Here is a 21,724-nt window from a genome sequence, read left to right on the forward strand (position 1 = left end):
AAAAAGATATTGGAACTACTCCCCGGGATACCAAGCAAGAAAGAAAAAAAAGGAAGTGACCGAAATTCACCCGTGCAAGCAATGCTGGTTGTTAATTGTGCAGAAAGAGAGAGAGGGAAAGGGGAAAGTAGTGAACAAGAAAAAAGATATAAAGTAGCGGACGAAGTCGTGAAAATCATCAAATGCCCTTGTTCCCTGCTCGGCAGGGCAGTAAAAAATCAACCATAGCCAAACTTTAAGGGTGACCTGGCAAATGTACTATTTCGACAGGAGCTGGTCCGTCATATGCCGGCTCCTCTTCCTCCTCGTCATCTTCGTCATCCTCGAGTGACCCCCCATCCCCACCGTCATCGTCGCCGCCGCCGTATTCTTCACCGCTGTCAAGGCTATCAGTATCGTACCCGCCTTCTCCATCCGCGCAGGAGCAGTCGGATTCATCGCTTGTATCAGCGCCATCGACAGCCGAAGGCCCGGATCGAACATCGCGTCCTTCTATCTCCCTCAAGACGGAGGCTAGGTCTGCAACAACATCTTCTCCGGGAACAATCGTACCCGCAGTTTCGGGGTTAGGCATGAGGTGAGGCGGCGGGAGCAGACTTCGTGATAATACCGAACTTGGCGAGGTATTGTTAGGGTCGTCTTCAGGACGTATCAATTTGACTTCGCAGGTATTGTAACTCTTGCAAGTATCGCACTTCAGTCCGAGAAAATGGAATGCTACATCACTTTTGGCCGAGCAGTCGTTGCAAATAATATGACAATGCCAAAATCGATAAGGATCTGGAAGAGGTTGGCGCTGTATTTCGTAATCCAAATACCGGAATCTGCTCTCCATGTTGAAGACACTCTTTGCACATGTCGGGCATCTATACGAGCTCTTCATATGTTCATTGTAACAATCGAGATGAATAGAGTGGCCACACGTCTATAGACACCGACCGGTTAGTGGTGAACGACTTGATCAAGGAAGAGATCGGGCTACCATGAAAACAACGGTGTTTACAGAGGTGAATAGATATTCACCACATATGGGGCAGTCGCAGTCCGTACTTCGTTCAATGCAGCGATGTTGTCCCTCCAGCTCAATAGACATGCAGACCCCGCATTTCTAATAGTAGTTTGGTTTCATAAAGTTAGATCACCGGTCTAAAAACTTTCGACGATGGTGTGTACCTTGCAGTGAAAGAAGTCCTTCCCCAACCCTCTGCCGATCCGACAAATGCCACAATCGTTACAATGATATATAGTCCTAGTCGGGTCATCGTCCCAAAGTTTACACTATTTGAAAAGGTTAGCAGTGGATTAAAGAAGGTTTGAGTTGAAATTGTGTTATTACCTTATCGCAATAGTACGAAGCAGCATACCGTGAACACTGCCGACAAGTTTGCGCGGCAGGCTGTGCAGTTCCGCAGGGAATACAAAGCATATTCTCGGTATCCTTCCGTATCAAAGCATGTTCCTCCTTATCGTCATGACAAAACCGGCACGGATACCACTTATCACAAGTCGAACATTGTAACTTGACATTCCGGCGATAATGAGAGCACCCCAGGATACCTTCCTCTTCATTAGCGTAAGAGGGTTCCTTGTCTTCCTCTGTAACACTAAAAGGATCTCCCTCTACCATGCTACGAGGTCGAGAGCCGGAAGGCGAAACCGATATCCGTTGCCCCGTTCGCCTGAGATATCCTTCCGTCATGAGCAGGTGCATCCTTTGAGCTCGTTCCCGTTCCGTGAGGCCTGACCTCTGGATCTCCAAGAGCTTTTCTCGAAGAACCCCATGGCCGTCATCTTCTGGGATTGCGAGACCAGCTGTGTTTGGGGTTTCGTCTGAGGACGTCCTAGTTTCAGCCAGCACAACAGTTTCTAGTGTCGACGAACCAGCTTGCTCAGAGATTGGTGTTTCTTCTGGTACGCTGGCACTCGAGGGAGACTCGGATGGTGGCACAATAGGAGGACTTGCCAGTCTGACTGTCGCGTCAGGCATCTCTAACGCGACAGCGGTAACCGCGTCCCCGATAACACTATTACTAGCTCGGGAAGTCACATTACCGGCTTCACTCTCGCTGTCCCCATCTTCATCTTCGGCATCCGTATAGACGCCACAATCGTACTCGGGCGCCTCTAATCCATGCAGGGGAGATGTCGGAGGGGATTCTAACGTCGCATCGGACTGAATCTCATCGTTTAAAGCCGAAGCACGAGACGGCGAAGACGGTGCGGAAAGGCCATGTGAGTTGCTGGCAACTGTTTCAGAAGACGACCAGGAATACCTCGGACGGATGTTTTCGAAGAAGTTGGTGAGGACTTCGATCCCACTCATGAAGCCGAAGAAGGGGGCGGCTCCAAAGGACGCCGTGCCTGGATTTCAGGTTCGATATTTGGGAAGGTAATTAAATGGATGGGAAGGAAGGAAAAGGCCCCAGGTCGGCCGTGGGAAGGGGCTTTCCCGTCGCCGCCTTTCGGTAGCTGGCAGCTTTTTTTTTTTCTTTCAAGCGATACACCACTATGTGCCTAATACTGTGCTGAGTTTCCGATGCTGAGGATACCCTGGTGCTTCAAGCTTCGCTGGGTACCTGCGTCCTTGTTAGCTTTAACGGTGTACAAACTTCAGCACGGCACGGCAGTACCATCAATATCAGACCCGGCAGACATACCTTTTGCTCAAAAGAGACGAGAACTGAAAGAACGATGAAGGATTATAATGAAACTACAGAAGAAAAAAAACCGACTGATGGGCACGTCTAGTTTAAAAATGACGATGGCTGGAAGCTAAGTTGGCAGGAACAAGAAAAGAAGAAGCAGAAGAAGAAAGAAGAAGAAGAAGAAGTGTACTGGGGCTGTTTGCCCGAGGCAGCGCGATGTGACAGCTGGATGATTGGACCACCCGAATCGAGGCGGATTGCTTTCGAATTCGGATTCGAGTTCAGACTCAACCGGTTGATAAGACCGGGTAACTCAAGGATACAAAAGCAGCCTGGACTAACTGATGAGGCCCGTAGAGCTAGTGATGATGATGAAGATGATATCAATTATCGATGTTGGAGCTTTCGATTAGATCGGTAAGACATGCAATCCTGCAGAAAAGAAGAGAATTTCTGGACCAGCAGAAACCTCTCAGCCCGGCCCAACCCACTACGAATGTGCAATGACCGCTCCTCTCCCGCCGCCCTCGCGCCAGGCCATCGTCCACGCCTACCGTAACCTCCTCCGGGCGGGCCTGCACGCGGTTCAATACTCCTCCCCGGCTCGCTACAGCCTTCGCTCAAAGCTCCGACACGCCTTCAGTAGCGATACTGCTCCCGTCCCGCAGCCCAGTGCCGGCGGCGCGCCCGCCCGGACCCAAAGGTTCCCAAAGACCTTCTCGCAAACCCGTATCGACAATACCGTCCGCTTCTTAAACACGGCTGCTACCCGTCTGGGCATGGAGCATACGATCGTGAAGCATCTTTGTTTCGTAGAGTGGCGTCGAGAAATCAGCAGATTGCCCAGGTCTACCACGGCCATGAAACCCTCCGATTGGGATACGTTGACTCTGTTATTCGATGAATACGACGATACAATCAGGATGCTGAATGAGACTATGGAGCTCGAGTTGCGATAGAAGGGTTGTTATCATAGCAGAGTCCAGTCTCGACAGGAACTGCTGTTCTTGTACATATTTTGGCCGAAAAAATGGGAGCAATTTCCCCTTCAATGCGGATTGTATATATCTCTCATCCTCCGGCGTCACATGTCTACGGTATAATCTCATCGGAATCCTGGTTCGCAACACTCGGATTTTAAATCCATACATTCCTCACAAGGACTTATCGAGAAGAAGAAGAAGAAGAAGAAGATATCAGTCCGCATCAAGCGTTATTTGATTTTAATTTTTATAAGACTATTGCCAGATAATCTTGACATCTAGCTTTTGTCTATCTCCGTGATTCCCTTTTTTGTTTTTCTCCATCATAAGATCCCCAAAACCCATAAAAACTTCCGTGGTATCATAAAAACATGTCGAAAAAAGCGAATCGAAGGTGATCAAAGGGTATTCATATATACAATAGAGGGCATCCGGCCGTGCAAGCACGCCGGTGAGACAGGAGTCAATCCGTCTTCCAAAAAAAAGTGAATTGAAAAAAAAAAAAATCTTCAAAAGGAGATAACGCCAGCCCCGAAAAACTCAAAGTCATGAAGGGCATTTAGATGTAGTCCCAGGTGACGTCAATGACACCGGCAAGTGGGTCACCGAGCTGGTCGAAAACAGCTGGGGTAAGATCAAGATCATACGGGCCAGCCTATGGTGGTATACGTTAGCTTTGGACTTATAGCGTGATGATTTAATATAAAAAGAGAGGATAAACTTACACATCCGGGGCAGGTATCAACAATGGTAACAATGACACCGGTAGGGTTGGAGCCACTCATGACACGGATCTTGGTTCCGCACATGGGGTTGAGGTTAGGGTTTGCACCAGCAGTCAAGGACATAGTAACCTGAGACAATGCGCAAATCAAATCGCCGTTGGAGTGGGTTTCTCCGCAGCTTCCAAGACCCTATTTATATAATTAGCATATCGATACATCATGATGCTTGAACGAAGATATTTGCACACTTACAGCATCATAGAAGGTAGCCTTGCCAGAGTATGAACCGCTGCCCCCACTACTATTTGGAGGCTCTTCAACAACAGGTTCAGGGCTTGGAGTTGGGGATGGCTCTGGAGGGACGACGACAGGGACGGGGACCTCAGTTGGGTCGGCGGCAATGATGGGCTCCAGGGTGGGAGTAGACTCGACGACGGGCTCTGGGGTAGGTGTTGGCTCGACCACAGGCTCTGGCTCTGGAGTTGGAGTCTCGCTGGGAGGAGGAGGAGGTGCCACCCAGACCGTTGAAGTATATGCAACAATCTCTAGGATCTCCTGTTGAACATATACAACAGCATCCCGCTTTTGCAACATGTCGACGGCGCCAGCTGAGACAAGCTCAGTAATAGCCGCCAAGGCCAACAGAGACTTATATCCAAACTGCATCTTGACTGATAAGATAGTATGTTTGGCTTTTGAAGTAAGAAATGATAGAGAGAAAAGAACGAGATATAGATCTAAGGAAGTGCGGTATACGCTGACTTTTTTTTATCGTAAATGTATACGTAGAGAAAGTTTAGTGTAACAGCCGGTAGGGGAAGGATGCCAGTCCTTATTTTCGTTTGCAATTATCATAGACGGTTGAATGGTTCCACCAAGGCGAAAATGAGTGTTTTCCAATGCGCTTCAAACTTCAAGCTTTAGCTCGATCGGAAGGATGGTATCGCAAAAGAGGAATCGCAAGGAGGGGTGTCGGGCAGATGTTGATTCTTATAGCATCCCCTTCACCTGCCTAGACGCCCCCTGGGCTGGTCCTTTTTTATGCGAAACCTGAGATCTCGTACCAGAAACCAGTTCGGATCAATGCAACCCCCATTGGGCGACGGAGCAACTTGGTTTTCCCATCAAAGACAAGACAAGGCTAGTTGTGGACGATGTACATAAGGTCCTTCGGTGCAAGGAAAAATGTTTTTCACTGGGATCTTGGCCAGATCGCGCAAGGTTCGCCTTCATACGTGTACTTCGCTGCCAGGGGAGTTGGAATTTCAGCTTCACATGTGTGGGTGCTAATCTATGGATGCGTGCGGGTTTTTCAGAACCTTGCAGCCGTGTTAACTCGATCGGGCTTAACGTCAGGTACCAAAATGCAAAATGCAACAAGAGGCGGCATGGCAAAGGCTCGGGACAAGCTGGTTGGGAAAACTGTGCGGACGCCTCTACTAACCCCGGTCAGCCCAGCCGAGAGTTCTGTGTCAGCGGGAAGATGGCATTGTTTCTCATTGGAGCTTGCGAAGCTGCCTGTTAAGATCGATCGATTATGAGGTGCCAGCGCAGCTGTCTGGCAGGGTACAAACTAGCTCTCCATCAACAAAGCTTACAGAGCTAGCGAGCTCGGTGCGAACCAGGTGTGGAAGCAAAATTTCTTCGCAAAATCGCGCGACCGTCGTCTTTCCGATTCAATTGAGCATGCTTGTGCTTTATTGGAAGGTGGGGGATTTTGATTCCTCTCTGGGAATTGATTGCTTTCTTTCTTTCTTTTTTTCTTCTTCTTTCTCTCTCTTTTTTCCGTATTTGCCCGTGCCGGTTTACTCGAAGGTTTTAGGTAAAAAATCACAAAAAGAAGAAATTTTCTTAGCTATTGTTTCTTGCCTACAATGCAACCGCTCTATTGTCCCGAGAGCTTCTTATTAATCTGCATGTATCGGATCCGCTCAGCCTCGGAGACACTCGGGCGCACCATCCCAAATGCCTTTTCAAAGTTGTCAGGAGACACTAAGATCGGCCCACTTGGTATCCGTTGCGGTTCGGCAGCTGTTTCGGGGAAGAAGGCTTCAACTGCAGAGTTTGCGGCCTCGCGAACCAGCGATGACAAATCGGCTCCGCTAAATGAACAAAATAAAGGGTTAACATCTTAGAACACCCGCGCGCAAATATTTTCTTGGTGCGCATTTGACTCACCTAAAATTTCGACAACGGTTGTCGTCGGCAATTTTCCATAGATCGATTGATTCATTTAGAGGCATCTTCATCGTCAGTTTCTTGAGGATATCAAGTCTCTCCTCGGCTGTGGGCAGCGCCACAAAAAGCGCCTTGTCTAAGCGCCCAGGTCTCAACATCGCCGGATCAATCATGTCCGGCCTGTTGGTCGCCGCTATAACATATACGCCTTTACGATCATTCAAACCGTCTAGTTCCGTAAGTAGTGTGTTGACGACTCGTGACGTTGCTTCCGTCTAGCATAAATGTTAGCCCAATGGCCGATCATTGGATCTGGAATGCGGCAAAACCCACTGTTGCATCCTCCCTCTTCCCCGCCAGAGCATCCAGTTCGTCGAAGAAAATGACACATGGCTGCGAAGCCCTTGCGCGCATAAAAACTTGCCTAACAGCCCTCTCAGACTCTCCAACCCACTATCCAACAACATCCAATGATCGATTAAACCCTCCGTCCAACATTAGAAAAACCGTGAGATTACGTACCTTATTTAACAACTCGGGTCCTTTAACACTGATAAAGTTGGCATTGCTCTCATTGGCAACCGCCTTCGCGAGTAACGTTTTACCACATCCAGGAGGACCATAGAGCAAAACTCCAGCGGGGGCTGTTATCCCAACAGCCTCGAATATCTCAGGGTGCGCAATGGGTTTTACAATTGCCAACTGCATTTGCTTTCTAATCGCTTCTAGAGCACCGATTTGTTGCCATGTAACATCCGGAACGGTAGCAAACCCTTCACGTTTCGAAGACGGTTGGACCTTCGGGAGGGCGGTAAGGAAATCGTCGATCGTGATCGAAAGTCTCTCTAACTCCTCCGGTGACAATGGTGGGAATGGGGTTGGAGCATCGTCTAGTATAGGATGAGGTTTCCCGTTCGCCAAACCTGGCCCACCGTCGATTTCCATGGCTCCGTTTAGAATAGAGACGCCCTCGTCCTGCTCCGTAGCCTCAGCCTGATGCCTCACCTTTAACTCATCATAGATCCGTTTGATAGCAAAGGTACCAGCAGCTGTTATCAACGAACTCAAGTCGGCCCCGACAAACCCTGGCGTTAATTTGGCTAGCTTCTTGAAATCAAAGTCGCCGGAAAGCTTGAGTTTCTCTGAGAGCACCCGTAGAATCCTAGAATAAAAGTCATTAGCTATGTCCACCCTTTAGCTCCAACCGTAACCACCACGTACTTCTCTCTGCCAGCCTCGTCTGGAACTCCCAAGCAGATTTCCCGATCAAATCTACCTGCTCTCCTCAATGCAGGATCCAGACTATCAGGTCTATTCGTCGCTCCTATAACAAAAACCGGATTCCCCCCAGTTTTACTTAAAGACAAATCTATCAGGCCGTATATTAATCAGCATGACCCCCGATTTCTTAAAACGTATGCAACCCCACATCCCCACTTACCATCCATACAAGTCAACATCTGCGCCACAATTCTCTTCTCCATCTCCCTCTGCGCACTATCCCTCTTGGGCATAACCGCATCAATCTCATCGACAAAAATAATAGAAGGCGCAAGCTTCACCGCTTCCTCAAAGATCTCCCTTAACTTCTTCTCCGACTCCCCGGACATCCCACTAACAATCGACGGCGCAGAAACGGGTATAAACGGAACACCATGGTGAGCCGCAATCGCATTCGCAAGCATAGTTTTCCCACACCCCGGTGGTCCGTGAAGAAGTATCCCCCGTGGTATTTGAATCCCCAAATGATCGTAACAGGTAGCACAGTTTAATGGCATATCGATTAAATCGTGGATATCGTTGAGGATATGTTCGATCCCACCGATGTCACGGAGTGATACGCCGGTTGGAGGTGCACGGTCTATCTTTTGTTTCTTGACGGGTGGTTCCGTCCGGCTGGTTCGTTCGCGTTTTCGACGGGCAGGAGTTTGTGCGTCCTTTGGTAGCTGTTGGGATGCATCTCCATCTACAGGTTGACTTTGAGCTTCAGGAGCTGGTGTAGTCCGACTGGAAGCTTGGTTCTTCGACCACATCTCTACAATCCTCTTGTTCGCAGAGTTATTATCCTATGAAACCTTTACCATTAGTATCCATCTCGCGAAGAAACGCCCACAAAAAAAAAAAAATAGTATACCTTCTCGGCCGCCTCGTTGAAAGCTTCAAAATCACTATCAAACTCTTCAGCACCCTCATTCTCCCCAGCTTCAATAGTAATCAACTCCATAGCCTTCGTCACTGATTTCTCAATCTGATTCCTTTTTAACCGTTTAAGTCCCATGTCGTGAGCTTGAACGTAATCAATCGCCTCGTTCGCGTTTGGTATCGATTTCGCATTATTATTGCTATTATTCGACGAGAGTTTGGAATAGTAGTCTCGGACTAGATTTTCGACCTTACGGTCTAGTTGTTTTGTAACGGATCCACCGCCGTGGGAAGTATGATGACGGGAAGGACGGGACGACATTGTATCCAAACCACGAGCCGTGGGATCGGTGCGGTGCGTGGAGTGATGCAGATATCGATGTCTCCAAAATTCCGTCCGGCTGTTGTTTTTTGTCTTTAGTTTTTTAGATCGAGCTCAAAAAAATCGGGTCGCAAGTTTTGAGCGAGACCCAGACCGAATCGGGAAGACCCGCAGCAGCTTGGCTGCGTGACCTTCAGCCTGTCTTCATCCGCTGCACCAAGCACTATCACTAGCCTCCAACGTCATCCATCGCACTCTCTCTAAGCAACCTCCGAACATCATAGATCATCATCACCATACGATACCTATAGACCTACATTATCACCACCGAGCTCGATTTCCGGGATAGTCACATCACCATCTACAAACCATGGGGCAATCAAGCAGCTCCAACAGAGTAACGGCGCAGGACCGGTAAAACTCCCCCCAGAACCCCATACATCCTATCCTCAAAAAGACCAAAAAAGGAGTTCCAAGTCTCTTATTATCAAGAAGGGAAGGAAGATAAGACAAGACAAAAAACAATAGATTAATCATTTCATCTGACACCCCCAGCGCCATCCTAGACATGAAAGTCCAACGCGATAAATTAAAAGCCTACAAAAAACGCATCCAAGTAGTCCTCGACCGAGAACACGAGATCGCACGGGAATGTCTCCGAAATGACCAAAAGGATAAAGCACTGCTAGCGCTACGGAAAAGAAAGTTCCAGGAACAACTGTTGAGTAAGACGGATAAACAACTGGAGGCTTTGGAGCAGTTGGTATGTAGTATTCCCTCGCCGGGGGCTGATTATAATACTGCTCAAAATGTGCCGGAGACTGACATATTATTCCTTGCCCTCGCAAAGACATCAAACATCGAATTCGCACTTATCCAAAAGGATGTCCTGTACGGCCTCCAACAAGGAAACACAGTCCTCAAGCAAATCGAAAAGGAAATGTCGCTAGAAAAGGCCGAGAAAATCATGGGTGACACCGAAGACGCAATAGCCTATCAGAAGCAGCTTGACGAAATCATCACACGAAACATGAGTAACGAAGACCAAGACGCTGTAGACGAGGAATTCGAGTCAATGCTTCGGGAAGCCAAAGCAGAACAGAGGATACAGCAGGGGTTGGCCCCAGAAGAAGTCCCAGCCATGCCAAACGTACCAAACAGCGATCTGGTATCCTCGCCGGTGGAACAAACGGAGGAAGAAAAGGAAATGAAGGCGAAAGCAAAAGCGAGGGAACGCAGACAACAGCTGCTAGCCGCCTAGCGACATCAGCTTGTTTTGCCAGCCACGGACATTTGACATAAGACGGCCATCGGAGTTTCTAGATGTTTTCCCCTCTTTAGTTCGTCTAGGGGTGTCCTTTTTTATATATCTTTTTCTTGATACCCGCACCTCAGATCGCACGCCTACAATTGCTGCTTTATCATTTTATATTTAGCGTTTCAAATCTCACTGTAATACATACTAGCCTTACCGCTCAGAATAATTGAAGACAATGAAACAATTTCATATGCCAAACCGCCAACGCCAGTGTAGATATAAAAAGACAAGTGAACAATTCCACTATACTACCTATTCAGTCACCATCCTTTGTGTAATCAATGTGGTGAGGCTCATGAGGAGACAAAAAAAAAAAACAATTGGCTCGCCCAGTTCAGATCAAGAAAAAAAGCAGTGGGTCATCAAGCTAATCTACCCTACTGTCAATTATGCGAACAATCTTCTCATACGACGTAAAGAAAATTGCGTTCAGCAAGCACGATCGTGCCATCGACACACTTAGCCCTCGGTACATCCGTCTGTGGAAAAGTGGGTATTTCAACGAGGTAAGAGGTTCTCCTACCGGTGTAGAAAGAACCCTATGAAAAATAAATCATTAGCACGAAAAATGGTTCTTCCGCATCGTGGAAAATGACTTACTTGCGCTGATAGATCGATTTCCAACTATCGATTGGGTATATCTGCGGGAAAGTCCAAACATTAGCATATCTCTAACGGATTCTCAAGGGCAAAACTTACTATCGCCCATGATAGCAACCCGCAAAGACCTCCCGAGGCCGCAATAGCGAGGTGACTCGTGCCTTCATTCGACGAAAACGTTCGCTTGAAGGTCTCGTACATCTAATCCCACTAACAGTCAGCATCTACATGAAATCCCACCTATAAGAACAATAGACATACCGTGAAGTACAATCCAGTACCCAAAATATCCCGAGCTATAACACCGACCGGCCATGGGTATAAGCCCTGGATCGCAAACTATATAGTATAGAAAGGGACATACTCAGATGCAAGTGAAATCCAGAATACAACCCCCTCACTCCCCGAGCCTCCACAATACGTTTGGCAGACTCCAGCGTACTAGCACCTTTCATCTTACTGTACACCCTCGCAAAATCATCCTTCTGTTTCCCCTCCCGTGCCTTGCTCTGCTTCACCAGAAATTCAATCTGCGAACTGAGTTTGGTAAACTCAAACGGGCCTAAACGACAAAAAATACACAATTTAGCACTCCGATTCGCATCGAACGGCCAACATATGAAATGAATAGATAGATATAGATATACTCACAAGCAATGACACTGACAACTGCTCCAGCGGTCCCTCCGCTCAAAAAGTACTGAGCTAAATTCGATGGGTGAGGAAAGGTTCCAGGCTGATACCTCGCAGCATCTTGTCCCACAACCTTTCGAATCCCACGTTTGTAAAACCCCAGTGACGACGTGTAAACCGAGAACGATATCGTCCTCACCAGCGATATAGACGCGAGTGGTGCCAAGCTCCCTGTAAACAAATTAACAAACGCATGACATCAACGTGGTATTCTTCAAAAAACGTTGAAGAAGAAAGACCGAAAAAGGGAAAGGTTTCAACGTCATAGACGATAACATCGAGTGTAGAAAATCGAGAAGAGGGAAAACATACCTCTCCAAAATCCCCTTATGCCTTCGTTTCTGTGAGTTTGTACCACACAATCCCAGAATGAATCGAATTTGTATCTGTAAAAGACCCCCCGGAATCACGTCGACGGTTAGTATCGGGCCAATAATAGCACCGGTATTAACTATCAAACTTACGTTTGCATACGGGTTTTAACAGAATCCAATGGAACTATCCAGGTGATAAAAATAAAGTAAGAACGAGAAACCTGTTAGCCTTGCAACATAACACCATGGTGAGGGAAGTCTACCGGATCCCGAAATCTTTTTTTTCTTGCTTCAATCGGATACGCCCCGAAATAGCCATCCGCAAGAACGGAGAAAAAAAAAAGAGAATAACTTACACGAACTCAACGTCGAAAACACCGATGATGTCGAAGCTGCAATCTCAGTACGATACCGCTTGATGAAGGGAGAGGAAGGGGTGATGTCTTCCTGTCTGAGGCTCTCCCTCCGAGCCATGGCTGGTACGGGTACGAGTTGGAATTGGGTTGGACCGTGGTTTGCGAACGGGTCCCCAATCAAGGACAGCGGCGTGTTGAAATGGGCATCTGCCCCAGCCGAAGCAGCGACCGCAGCCCCGCCCTGGCTGCTACTTTCCACGGACTCACACATAACAATGACGGACCACGAGATTCCTTACGAAATGAAGAATGAAAAAATGAATGAAAATTAAAAAGATATTTTTACCAAATACGGAGGGTCTTTTTTTTAATTTTCTTTTCTCGTCAGAGGATCGATGGAAATGTCAAAAATTAATAAAATCGAGGTACGTGTGATTCAATTCAATTATCCTTTCCGTCCTTCTTTATCAGCTGCTAACTGTTGCAATCGTAAACAGGTAGCGAATTATACGAGCGGCGGGGAATTCGAAAAAATAATGATAATGATGGTGGTTCTAACAAGACCAAGCGAAGAGGCTCTAGGAGGTTCAAAAGATACAAGGAAAGATACCAGTACCTTACTCTTGCGAATTTTGAAAAACCTCGTTCAGCCTTTATCGCAATTCTCCATAGAGACGGATGGGTTCTGAAAGACAGAAATGCCACCAGACCATCAAAGCTAGGAGACCTCTCCCCAAAAATTAAAGGGCTGCCTTTGAAAGAAGCTCAAGAGGCAAGGGCAAGGGGGGAAATATCCTAGCAATCGAAGAAAGACACTTGTCTGAAGGCGAGAGATAAGATATCCCAGGCAATCGGATGATTCAATCGATTGCTCTGCTATGGTTGTTAACTCTCGATCACCGATAACGCTGGCCTGAAAGACAGCGGGCGGCAGAGTAGAGTGTGTGACAAAACACCCGCCAACCAGTTCGTCAAATATCACCAGCAACCGTCAATTCAGCAGGGAAAAAGGCCAAACCAGCGGAACAAGAGCAAGGAGTCAAAGGAGGAATCGAGACTCTCGTCCGGGGGATAGAAAAATAGGAAGAAGAAAGAAAGAGGGGAAAGAAGAAAAAAGAGACAGACTTGGGTCATATCTTTGGGAACTCTCCTTCTTATCATTCAATCCACGACTCGCCTTCGACAAAACCAAGAAAGCAAAAAAGACTACGAAATGATAACCTTAAAACGCACTACACATTTGCCAATGCAGCTGAAATGGCGGGGTAGAAAAAGAAAATAAAAGAGAGAACATGAAAGCGGTACGTGATATGTACGGGAATCCAAGCTTTCTGTCCGTTGAAACAGCTAGTCTTATCCCGTAGACAGACGGGCAAAGTAGACCCTCCAACAGGTCTGAAGGAAACCAGGGTAAACCCAATCGGGATAATGTTGATTGATGTATCAAACGGTTTCTTCCTGCGTAGGCTTGTTAGTAATATCGCTGAAGGTACCATATACGAACCCCAAGTACCCATAACAAACGTTCAACCATTCAGACATGTGCTAAATTAGTCTGCAAGTAACTGCACAGTAACTGCACAGAACTTAGCTGCATGCCAACCAGACTCTTTCATGTGAAAGAATACTTGGTCTTAAAACAGTGGAGGAGGAAGGGAATGATTTGCTCTGACGGTTGCGCACGGCGTCGTCAAGATAGACTGCGGGCAGGGTGGTTAATCCCGGCCTATAGGTACCGCTCGGCTATTCCCTTTGGTGACGTTTGTATCGTTTTGTGGTACAGCAACACGCAAAATCCAACAATTGCCTATAACGCTTGGCTTCGAAAACAAGAATTCTCGAATGTCCCTGTCGACCCTCAAACGACTGAGGTCGATTCCGTCAAGGGATGAGACTTTCCAGCCAAGGCCCTTATTCTAGCCTACCCGTGGCGAGACAAACCCGTCCGGGAGCATTCGCAATGGCGAGATACGTCAGCCGGTTGAAGATACACGTTTGTATTCCTCTTTGTCATTCGATTCGTAGGAAAACATTCAAATATATACATCCCCTCCGACAGGGGACTCCCAGAAGGTGGCCCTACACGGGAATCTAGAACTTCGATAGCGGATTCACATAACCGGGGTAGATATGACGGACTATCTACCTCAAAAATCCCCAACAGTTTTGTTGTCCTGAATCTCCCATGCTAAACCAGAAACCGGAATATCTGATTCTCTAGCATGTTTGAAACCAAGCAGTTCGAATGCTCTGCCCCCAATGGATTGTTGTATCAAACCCACATCCTTAATTGATTAACAGTGCGTGCGTAAGTACATACAGTTTATAACTCACCCATCCCGGCCATACATGCACTATGTATACCTCTTAGTAACAGCCTACAAAAACTTGGCAACAATCGAAAGCAAAAAAGTCGCTAATGCACCACCTTAACAAGGGTTCCCTTGATAAGTACCATCATCGTAAACATCGATCAAAATCCAATTCGATCACATGCACACCTGGTGCCTCCATTTCAACGATCGGAAGCACTTACGAAAACGACTCGAATCCATTCTAGTTACACTAATTGACGAAAAAAGTGACAAACTTTTAAAAAAAAAGGGGAGGTAACACAAAAGGCCTGCTGCGCGGTGGCAAAGCAGAACTCCAACTGCAACAAAGTTATCGTTAGACGTTACATTGTCCACAAAAAAGTCTACCGAAGAGGCTGGGATTTATCGTCCCATCTTAAGACTGTGGTTATCGGAAAAATACTGGGATCTCCGGAGCCATCGAATGAACGAGTGGACGAATAGATATTGACTCCTTAGTTGGGAACCACATTGTCCCATAATTCACATTTTTATAATGAAAAGTGCTGGGATCATGGTCATATAAAGACTTTGGATCCCCGCCTATCAACAATCACTCAGAGAGAGAAAGAGAGAAAGAGAGAGAGAATAAAGCCTTCACGAATGAAGATGAAAAGGTCACATACGCAGCATCACATCACACATCAAAAGGGGAAAAAAACTTTGAAAAAATTGTGAGATTAATTAATTTCGTCTTCCCCTCTCCAGACATCAAAAAAGTTATATGCAACATGCTATGCAAAAACAAAGACTAGTCCATCACAAAGTCCCGCAACGGAGCAAGAAAGGAATTTACAAAGCCATGAAAGCAGCGGTCAAAACCGCCATGAGCGAGGAAGCACACATCCAGGTAATCTTAGCGGCAGAGGATCCGGCAGGTTCGGAGGTGGCGGCATTTCCGCTGGAAGACTTGGTGCCAGTGGCAGTTTCGGTTTCGGTGGAGGTTCCATCGGAAGTGTCAGTTGGTGTGGCATCGTCGTCTCCGGTCTCGGTTGGGGAAGCGGTGGATCCACTGGTCTCGACGGAGAAGGTAGAGGCAGCGGTCGGGGTGGCAACGGAGGCGGTAGCAGAGGCAGCAACACAGTAAGCGGTCAACTATTTCATCGGTCATATCAGTACAAGTAATTCCTCTGTCTAGACTTTGACTATTTTTATATCAGTGGATTGGCATACCTTGCTCTGTTCGGTGGATCGGTTGATATCATTGGGGCACTGGTCGTAGCACTGGAGAACATCGGCTTGGACCTGGCACATGCAAGCGTAGTCGAGGGTCTTGCACTGAGCGATACGGCTGCCCTGGGTGGACAAGCAGGCAACAAGGACGCTATTAAACGGTCAATCAACCCATCCCAGCTAAATATCAGATAGACCTACGTATAGAACTTACTTCTGGCCAGCACAACCGGCGCCAGGCTGACCGGACTGGTTCTGGGCCAAAGCGGCACCAGCGAAAGCAGCAACGGAGAGGATGGTGGTGAATCGCATTTTGACGGTATAGTATTTATAAGTACGGGAAGTACGTTATATATTAATGTATCTGTGGATAAGGAAGCCGGTTAACAAACAGATCTTAACATCAACAATGACAAGACGATTGATTACGTCAATCGGGTAAGGAAGTAGGCAGTCGGAGTTTGATGGTTGATGGTGGTTGATAATGAAGTGAAGGGGAGGACTGAGAGGCATACTACTAAATATGATAATTATACGGAGTTGGCTGCGTTGTGATTAACGAGTGTGCGAGAGAGCGATCTTCTCAAAAAAAAATAACGAGCGAGTGCTGTGACTGACGACTGAACGAACGAACGACGATGGTTGATAAGAAGAAGAAGAAGAAGAAGAAGAGAAGAGAAAGAGAGAAAAACGAGAAAGGGAGAGAACATGCGGAATTAATAAAATACCGTGTAGGACCGAATTAACAGAAAACAGAACGGTGCAATGCAATTATTTTCCATAACACAAGAGACATGGTTCCTTTCAACCTCGATAGGATAGCTTACCGAAATTAGGCCCATTGAGGCATGTTGATTGGCTGGGTGACCTCGAATCCCCCAGGTCAGGGGTATTCCCCTGCTTCTACTACCTTCACATTGGCCACCACCGCACCGCACGGGAGAGAGCCGAATTTCTTCCTTGACTTCAGCTTCACCCGAAGGAAGGAATGCTGGTACTTTCAGATTTGCTCTAGGTTCGGGGTCTGGATGGTAAGGTCCGAACGTCTACGGGCGAGTACAACCGTCAGATCGTGTGTGTACGGAGTGTGTGTATATGTACCCCGGAACGTGAAATGCACCGAGAATGGGACCACCGTTTGCACGCGACCGGAAAGTGCATTGTGGCGTATCACCAGGTTTGATTCAAATATGTACCAGGAAGAAACAGCAATTCATTCAATTCCAGATGCAAATTATATGCACACGCACAGCCGAGTACCCTGCCCGATCGGGTTCATAAAACATCAAAGGGCAGGAGGCGGGACGAAATTATCTTGACCGTATCTCGATCGAAAAAAATAAATAGAGAGAAGGGGAGGGAAAAAAAGAGAGGAAGGGCCAACAAAGGAAAGTCTTGGATTGAAACCAACGAGGCTGGCCAACTGTGTGGCACATTCGGTCTTTGTGATTCCTACGCTAAAACATGGCTAACAAGAAAACTATGAGACCAAAGATTCCCATATACACAAACACCACACCGCCCGGTCGATCGACAATATGTATGTATTGTATTGTATCTTTCCCAACCTCGTCTACTCTTGTCCGAATCCCATTGTCTCTTCTACTGCCAATGCTAGTTTCTGAGCCAACGCCTCATATGACTTGTAGGGTGGGAGGTCCAAACGGTTGAAGCTAACGAGAATGCGGTTAGTTTACTGCCCTTTTCAACAAAAGCCTCCCCTTACATAATCATTTATATCCACTTACCAAGTATGCGATTTGGGCAGATGTAACTGCTCTCCAGCCTTTTCAATCGTGAACCTTCTTGGCCCGTCGCTTCCCTGTAAATCCTTGAATCCATTGACCGGAATACGGGAAGTACCGGTGGTGAATTGGAGGAGACGCGATTTTTGCTCGGCATCCCAGCTCCTCACGCACTAAATTTCAAGTTAGCCTCTGGTACCTGCCGCCGCTATGGAGGGATTAAAAAAAAAAAAAAAGACGCACCTTCCAGAAGTTTTGGATAACCTCATCGGTCTCGGTGTAACCGCGATAATCGGTGTGTTTCTTCCAGTCATCGACGTCAATATCGGCGATACCACCAATCAGCAACTCTAATTCTCGCTCGTCAAACACATTGATCAGATCTGGCGGAATGAGTTCGTTGAATCCGGTGATGAACGCATTAAATTGCTCCTCGACTCGCTTTGAAATTCTCCATTCCGTGATGAGGCTGCATTTAACGTCAGCAATCCACCCTCGAAACATACATCTACGATTATACATACTCAATGTACTCCTTCTTGTTCTCATTTGTCACCTCGATGTTTCTACCGTTGGGCTTGAGATCGATTGTTACAGTTTCCCCGAACCTATTGTCTTCAGTAGAGAAAGTAAGATCCAAGATATCTGTAATATCATTCTCCCTATAAAAAAAAAAAAACCAAGTTAGTTCACCATCCGGACTTCTATAAAGTCGGGGGGCTTACAAAGTCCAGGTGAGATTTCGGTGGAAATCAGCATCCACGCCCTCCATATCAGCAAGCGAGACTTTCTTGCGCAAAATCATCTTGTAGAAAGCGCCGATGAAGAAGGCGTCGAGAAAACGTCGGTGGAAGATAGCAAGACCGACGACCCTTCCGATGAACTTGAAGTAATTCAAGTGCTCGGGGTTGATACCCGAGTGGGGGTTGATCTGAAGGGTATAATTGTCATGTGCCGAGTACTCGAACAGACAGTAGAACGGATTGAACATCTCGTGAGAGAGCAAGAAGAAAAATTCTCTGTGCGCGCATTTGTTAGCCCGTCTCGGCTCTCCCAATAAGCTCCCATGCGTAGATTTTGAACTACCTCGAAAGGCCACCATAATCCAAACCATCTTCTCCGTCGAACTTGATCATCAATCGCTTCTTCAAATCGTTGGGATGCTGCCTCATGATCTCCGCATAAGAATCCTCGAAAATGTGATTCCTTCGCACTTTGACATGGCACTGGCCGGATAGGATGCGCAGGGCCGGCTGGGATCTGAAGTAGATAAGCTTCCTTCGGAAATCTCGCTTGTACTGCGGCACATTCTGGTCCAGGGATGATGGCAGACGAGGGTCGTCCCAGGTTGTCGTCTTGGTGTTATGATCCACAAAGTAAACCCTAGCGGTGTTCGTGAGACGCATTTCCCATCCGCTAGGGAGAGGTCCGAGCTGCGAGACAGGCTGGGTTTGCACCGTCTGTTGCTGCCCGTACACTCGGATGTACTGTTGCCTTCGGGGATCCACCCAGGTCGTGGTTCGGGTATTGTGATCGACGAAGTACGGTCTTCCTTCAGGGGTATGACGCTGTTCCCAGCCAGGAGGTAACTCACCGGTTCCGGCTGTGGTCGCGCCGGTAGCCATCATCGATACCGCATTCGACGAGGCTTCGTTATTGGGCGGGGTGGTCGTTCCGGTTCCCGGGGAGGGGGAGTTGGCACCGGTTCGATCTTCGGGTAGCATTCGGTTCCCGTGTGCTCTTCTTTCCATATCGGTATTATGCTGCATTGTAGCTCGCTGTTCGCTCGACGAGAACTGGGCAGACGGCCGAACCCAGGTCGTGGTCCGGGTATTGTGGTCTACGTAGTACGTTCGACCTAGGTTGTCTTGCCGTCTTTCCCAGCCTGCTGGCAGAAGGCCCTGGTTGTCTTCGAAGGAACTTAGCTGCCTGCTTCCTCCAGAATTCGGGGCACCCGCGGGGGCACCGTTATAGGGAGCTCCGGGAGGACGGTTACCATTGGCACTTGGGGGAGGCGCGCCGTTTTGCGATTCCGTGACCGGAAGTGCGGTGTTGCTGCTGGAAGACGGACCAGCAGTAGCAGCCGGCGCATTCGGCGGCCTGGACTGGCTCTGTGTCCTCAGAGGCTCCTCCACGTTAGTCGACAAGTTGACGATCAGCTTCCCATGCACCATCATGTTATCATTGGACTTTTTGAGGTCGCGCGTAAGCATTTCTGGTCACATTTCCCAACATCAGTATTTCAGACCGACCAACGGATTTTTTCATACGGAGCAGATATCAAAACTCACCGTCACCTCCGAGTCCAAGATCGAGGACATCTCCAACTCTAATGTTGATAACGCCGAGGAAGCCTTGGTCCTTCTTCTTGAACTTCTTCTGGTCGAAGATTTGTACAGCAATGATGCTTGAATCGGTGACATTGCTAATTCGAGAGAGAAAATGACCTATTAGATTCGAAACGCCGGAGAATACAAGTGAGTTTGTGAGTGTCTGATATCGTGTTCTTACACATCGAAGGGCTCATTCCAATAAGGATTCAAGGTCTTCTTGATCACAGTGGTCGTATGTGTTTGTTCTCCATCTACCGTGATGACGGCGAAGGGATCCGGAAATCCTATTTGAAGGGAAGGGGTTTGATCAGTGAAATCCAGGGAATTGGTAACGGTCGCCCGGGGGTCGCGAGGGAAGGTGGAGGTTCGGGGATATTTTTTGTCCATACTGAAGACATCTCGTTTATATAGACCATCGGCAGCGATGACTAAAAAAAAAAAAAAAAAAAAAAAAGGCGACAGAAGTTAGCAAGGGAGCCAGAAGCTTTATATTTGAGTAGAAAAACGATGCTTGTGATATGCGATCGTCACAAACAAAGGATCAGTGGTGCTCACCTGTTAGTCTGACTTTTCTCGGGTTGCTGTATATTTGAGGCTGATTATTAGCATGCGCGGCTCCTGTAGACCTTTCTCCTCCGCAGGCAAGCAGATTGCACCAACACCACACGAATCCGAAGGGGAAAGCAGAGAAAGAGGAAGAGAAGGAACGGGTGTATCTCACCTTGGCGATGGCTCAGTCATGACCGGGAGCACGAAAGAGCTATCGAGCTCAAAGAACGGCGAGTTGGGAGGTACTTGGGAGAGGGGGATTACTGGGGAGAAGGACCGGATGTGATGTGATGATCGTGGTGGTCGTGGTGGTCGTGGTGGTCGTGGTGATGGGGAGGTCGGTGTTTGTAGGCAAGGTCAGGCAAGGTCAAGCAAGGCAAGGTCAAGTAAGGTAGGGTCAGCTAATGCGAGGTAAAGTAAAGTGAGTTGAGTTGAGTTGAGTTGAGTTGAAACGAGGTGAGTTGAGTGCACGATAGGCGATGGGAGACCAGTTGATTGGAGGGGGGATGGAGCGAGCGAGTGAGGGACCGAGGAAACCGACCAAGCAGGCTAGGTTCGGTCGGTTCAGTTGGATACGAGAATGGGAAGCAGAGGTGGTAGGAGTGGAAGAAGGAGCAGGCTAAAAGACAAAGCTACGCAGCAACAACAGCAGAAACAGTAGCAGAATAAGGAGAAGAAGCTTAAGCAAAAGCTGGTTGATTGATCGATAATATTCGGGTTCGGGAAAACAGGAACAAGAATATGAATATGATCGGGAGGCAAGATGGAGAAACGGGATGAGAGAGAGGGAGTTCTCGAGAGAGGTGTTCCCAATATCAAATCCAACAGCACTTCGCTTGACTTTACTTTACTTCACTTTCCTATACATTCTCCTCTCCTCGCCTTCCCCTCTCCTGGTTCGCAAGGAAGTAAATATTGGAGTAAAATACGGTCAAGGCGCCTGTTAATCGTTAATTCTCCCGATCGGATGCTATCTACGTCTGGAGTGTATGTTCCTAACAGAGTCTGGATCGAATCGAACGGGGTTTCGAGGTAATATAGGGCCCGGCAGGTATTATCAGTTCCACGCTAAAAACCGCCGTCTTCTCGCAACTTTCGGCTCTTCGGGACTGAAATGATGTACGATACGATTCAATTCATCTCGACGAAACACCTCGAGTAAGTATAAAGGCTGAAAACTGAAGGTTATAAAGAATGATATCTATTTGTATGTATGTATGTATGCAAGTAGGTAGGCATAACGTAACCAGCACAGCCTCCGTCCGTCCATAGACCACCGGCGCACCACCAACCA

At 47.6% G+C, this 21,724-nt stretch overlaps 8 protein-coding genes across 8 annotated transcripts; 2 read left to right on the forward strand and 6 right to left on the reverse strand.

Moving 5' to 3' along the window:
• Nucleotides 1–235: 235 nt before the first annotated feature.
• Nucleotides 236–2,323, reverse strand: DFL_009078 (uncharacterized protein; the record flags this gene model as incomplete). The annotated part of the gene is made up of 4 exons (XM_067638906.1): nucleotides 236–925; nucleotides 983–1,108; nucleotides 1,174–1,278; nucleotides 1,337–2,323. The coding sequence occupies 4 exons, from the start codon at nucleotides 2,321–2,323 to the stop codon at nucleotides 236–238; spliced, it is 1,908 nt and encodes a 635-aa protein (XP_067486748.1).
• An 825-nt stretch (nucleotides 2,324–3,148) lies between these two features.
• Nucleotides 3,149–3,604, forward strand: DFL_009079 (uncharacterized protein; the record flags this gene model as incomplete). Its single annotated transcript, XM_067638907.1, has 1 exon — nucleotides 3,149–3,604. The coding sequence occupies one exon, from the start codon at nucleotides 3,149–3,151 to the stop codon at nucleotides 3,602–3,604; it is 456 nt and encodes a 151-aa protein (XP_067486749.1).
• A 583-nt stretch (nucleotides 3,605–4,187) lies between these two features.
• DFL_009080 (uncharacterized protein) lies at nucleotides 4,188–5,019 on the reverse strand (the record flags this gene model as incomplete). Its single annotated transcript, XM_067638909.1, has 3 exons — nucleotides 4,188–4,283; nucleotides 4,354–4,542; nucleotides 4,606–5,019. The coding sequence occupies 3 exons, from the start codon at nucleotides 5,017–5,019 to the stop codon at nucleotides 4,188–4,190; spliced, it is 699 nt and encodes a 232-aa protein (XP_067486750.1).
• Nucleotides 5,020–6,238: 1,219 nt separating this feature from the next.
• Nucleotides 6,239–8,995, reverse strand: DFL_009081 (uncharacterized protein; the record flags this gene model as incomplete). Its single annotated transcript, XM_067638910.1, has 7 exons — nucleotides 6,239–6,455; nucleotides 6,532–6,806; nucleotides 6,865–6,984; nucleotides 7,054–7,693; nucleotides 7,753–7,900; nucleotides 7,973–8,597; nucleotides 8,666–8,995. 7 exons carry the CDS (start codon nucleotides 8,993–8,995, stop codon nucleotides 6,239–6,241), a joined length of 2,355 nt encoding a protein of 784 aa, XP_067486751.1.
• Nucleotides 8,996–9,365: 370 nt separating this feature from the next.
• On the forward strand, nucleotides 9,366–10,256 carry DFL_009082 (uncharacterized protein; the record flags this gene model as incomplete). The annotated part of the gene is made up of 3 exons (XM_067638911.1): nucleotides 9,366–9,409; nucleotides 9,551–9,758; nucleotides 9,846–10,256. The coding sequence occupies 3 exons, from the start codon at nucleotides 9,366–9,368 to the stop codon at nucleotides 10,254–10,256; spliced, it is 663 nt and encodes a 220-aa protein (XP_067486752.1).
• Nucleotides 10,257–10,680: 424 nt separating this feature from the next.
• Nucleotides 10,681–12,547, reverse strand: DFL_009083 (uncharacterized protein; the record flags this gene model as incomplete). Its single annotated transcript, XM_067638912.1, has 9 exons — nucleotides 10,681–10,852; nucleotides 10,914–10,954; nucleotides 11,013–11,114; nucleotides 11,175–11,209; nucleotides 11,278–11,475; nucleotides 11,565–11,777; nucleotides 11,919–11,992; nucleotides 12,071–12,104; nucleotides 12,277–12,547. The coding sequence occupies 9 exons, from the start codon at nucleotides 12,545–12,547 to the stop codon at nucleotides 10,681–10,683; spliced, it is 1,140 nt and encodes a 379-aa protein (XP_067486753.1).
• A 2,875-nt stretch (nucleotides 12,548–15,422) lies between these two features.
• On the reverse strand, nucleotides 15,423–16,115 carry DFL_009084 (uncharacterized protein; the record flags this gene model as incomplete). The annotated part of the gene is made up of 3 exons (XM_067638913.1): nucleotides 15,423–15,725; nucleotides 15,804–15,954; nucleotides 16,018–16,115. The coding sequence occupies 3 exons, from the start codon at nucleotides 16,113–16,115 to the stop codon at nucleotides 15,423–15,425; spliced, it is 552 nt and encodes a 183-aa protein (XP_067486754.1).
• A 1,261-nt stretch (nucleotides 16,116–17,376) lies between these two features.
• Nucleotides 17,377–20,622, reverse strand: DFL_009085 (uncharacterized protein; the record flags this gene model as incomplete). The annotated part of the gene is made up of 11 exons (XM_067638914.1): nucleotides 17,377–17,476; nucleotides 17,552–17,721; nucleotides 17,792–18,017; nucleotides 18,073–18,210; nucleotides 18,274–18,567; nucleotides 18,635–19,457; nucleotides 19,545–19,763; nucleotides 19,840–19,973; nucleotides 20,060–20,309; nucleotides 20,437–20,462; nucleotides 20,603–20,622. The coding sequence occupies 11 exons, from the start codon at nucleotides 20,620–20,622 to the stop codon at nucleotides 17,377–17,379; spliced, it is 2,400 nt and encodes a 799-aa protein (XP_067486755.1).
• Between the last annotated feature and the right edge of the window lie 1,102 nt (nucleotides 20,623–21,724).

The sequence above is a fragment of the Arthrobotrys flagrans genome, assembly GCF_004000055.1.
Source record: "Arthrobotrys flagrans strain CBS H-5679 chromosome Unknown unitig_1, whole genome shotgun sequence".
In the NCBI taxonomy this organism is placed as follows: Eukaryota; Fungi; Ascomycota; class Orbiliomycetes; order Orbiliales; family Orbiliaceae; genus Arthrobotrys; species Arthrobotrys flagrans.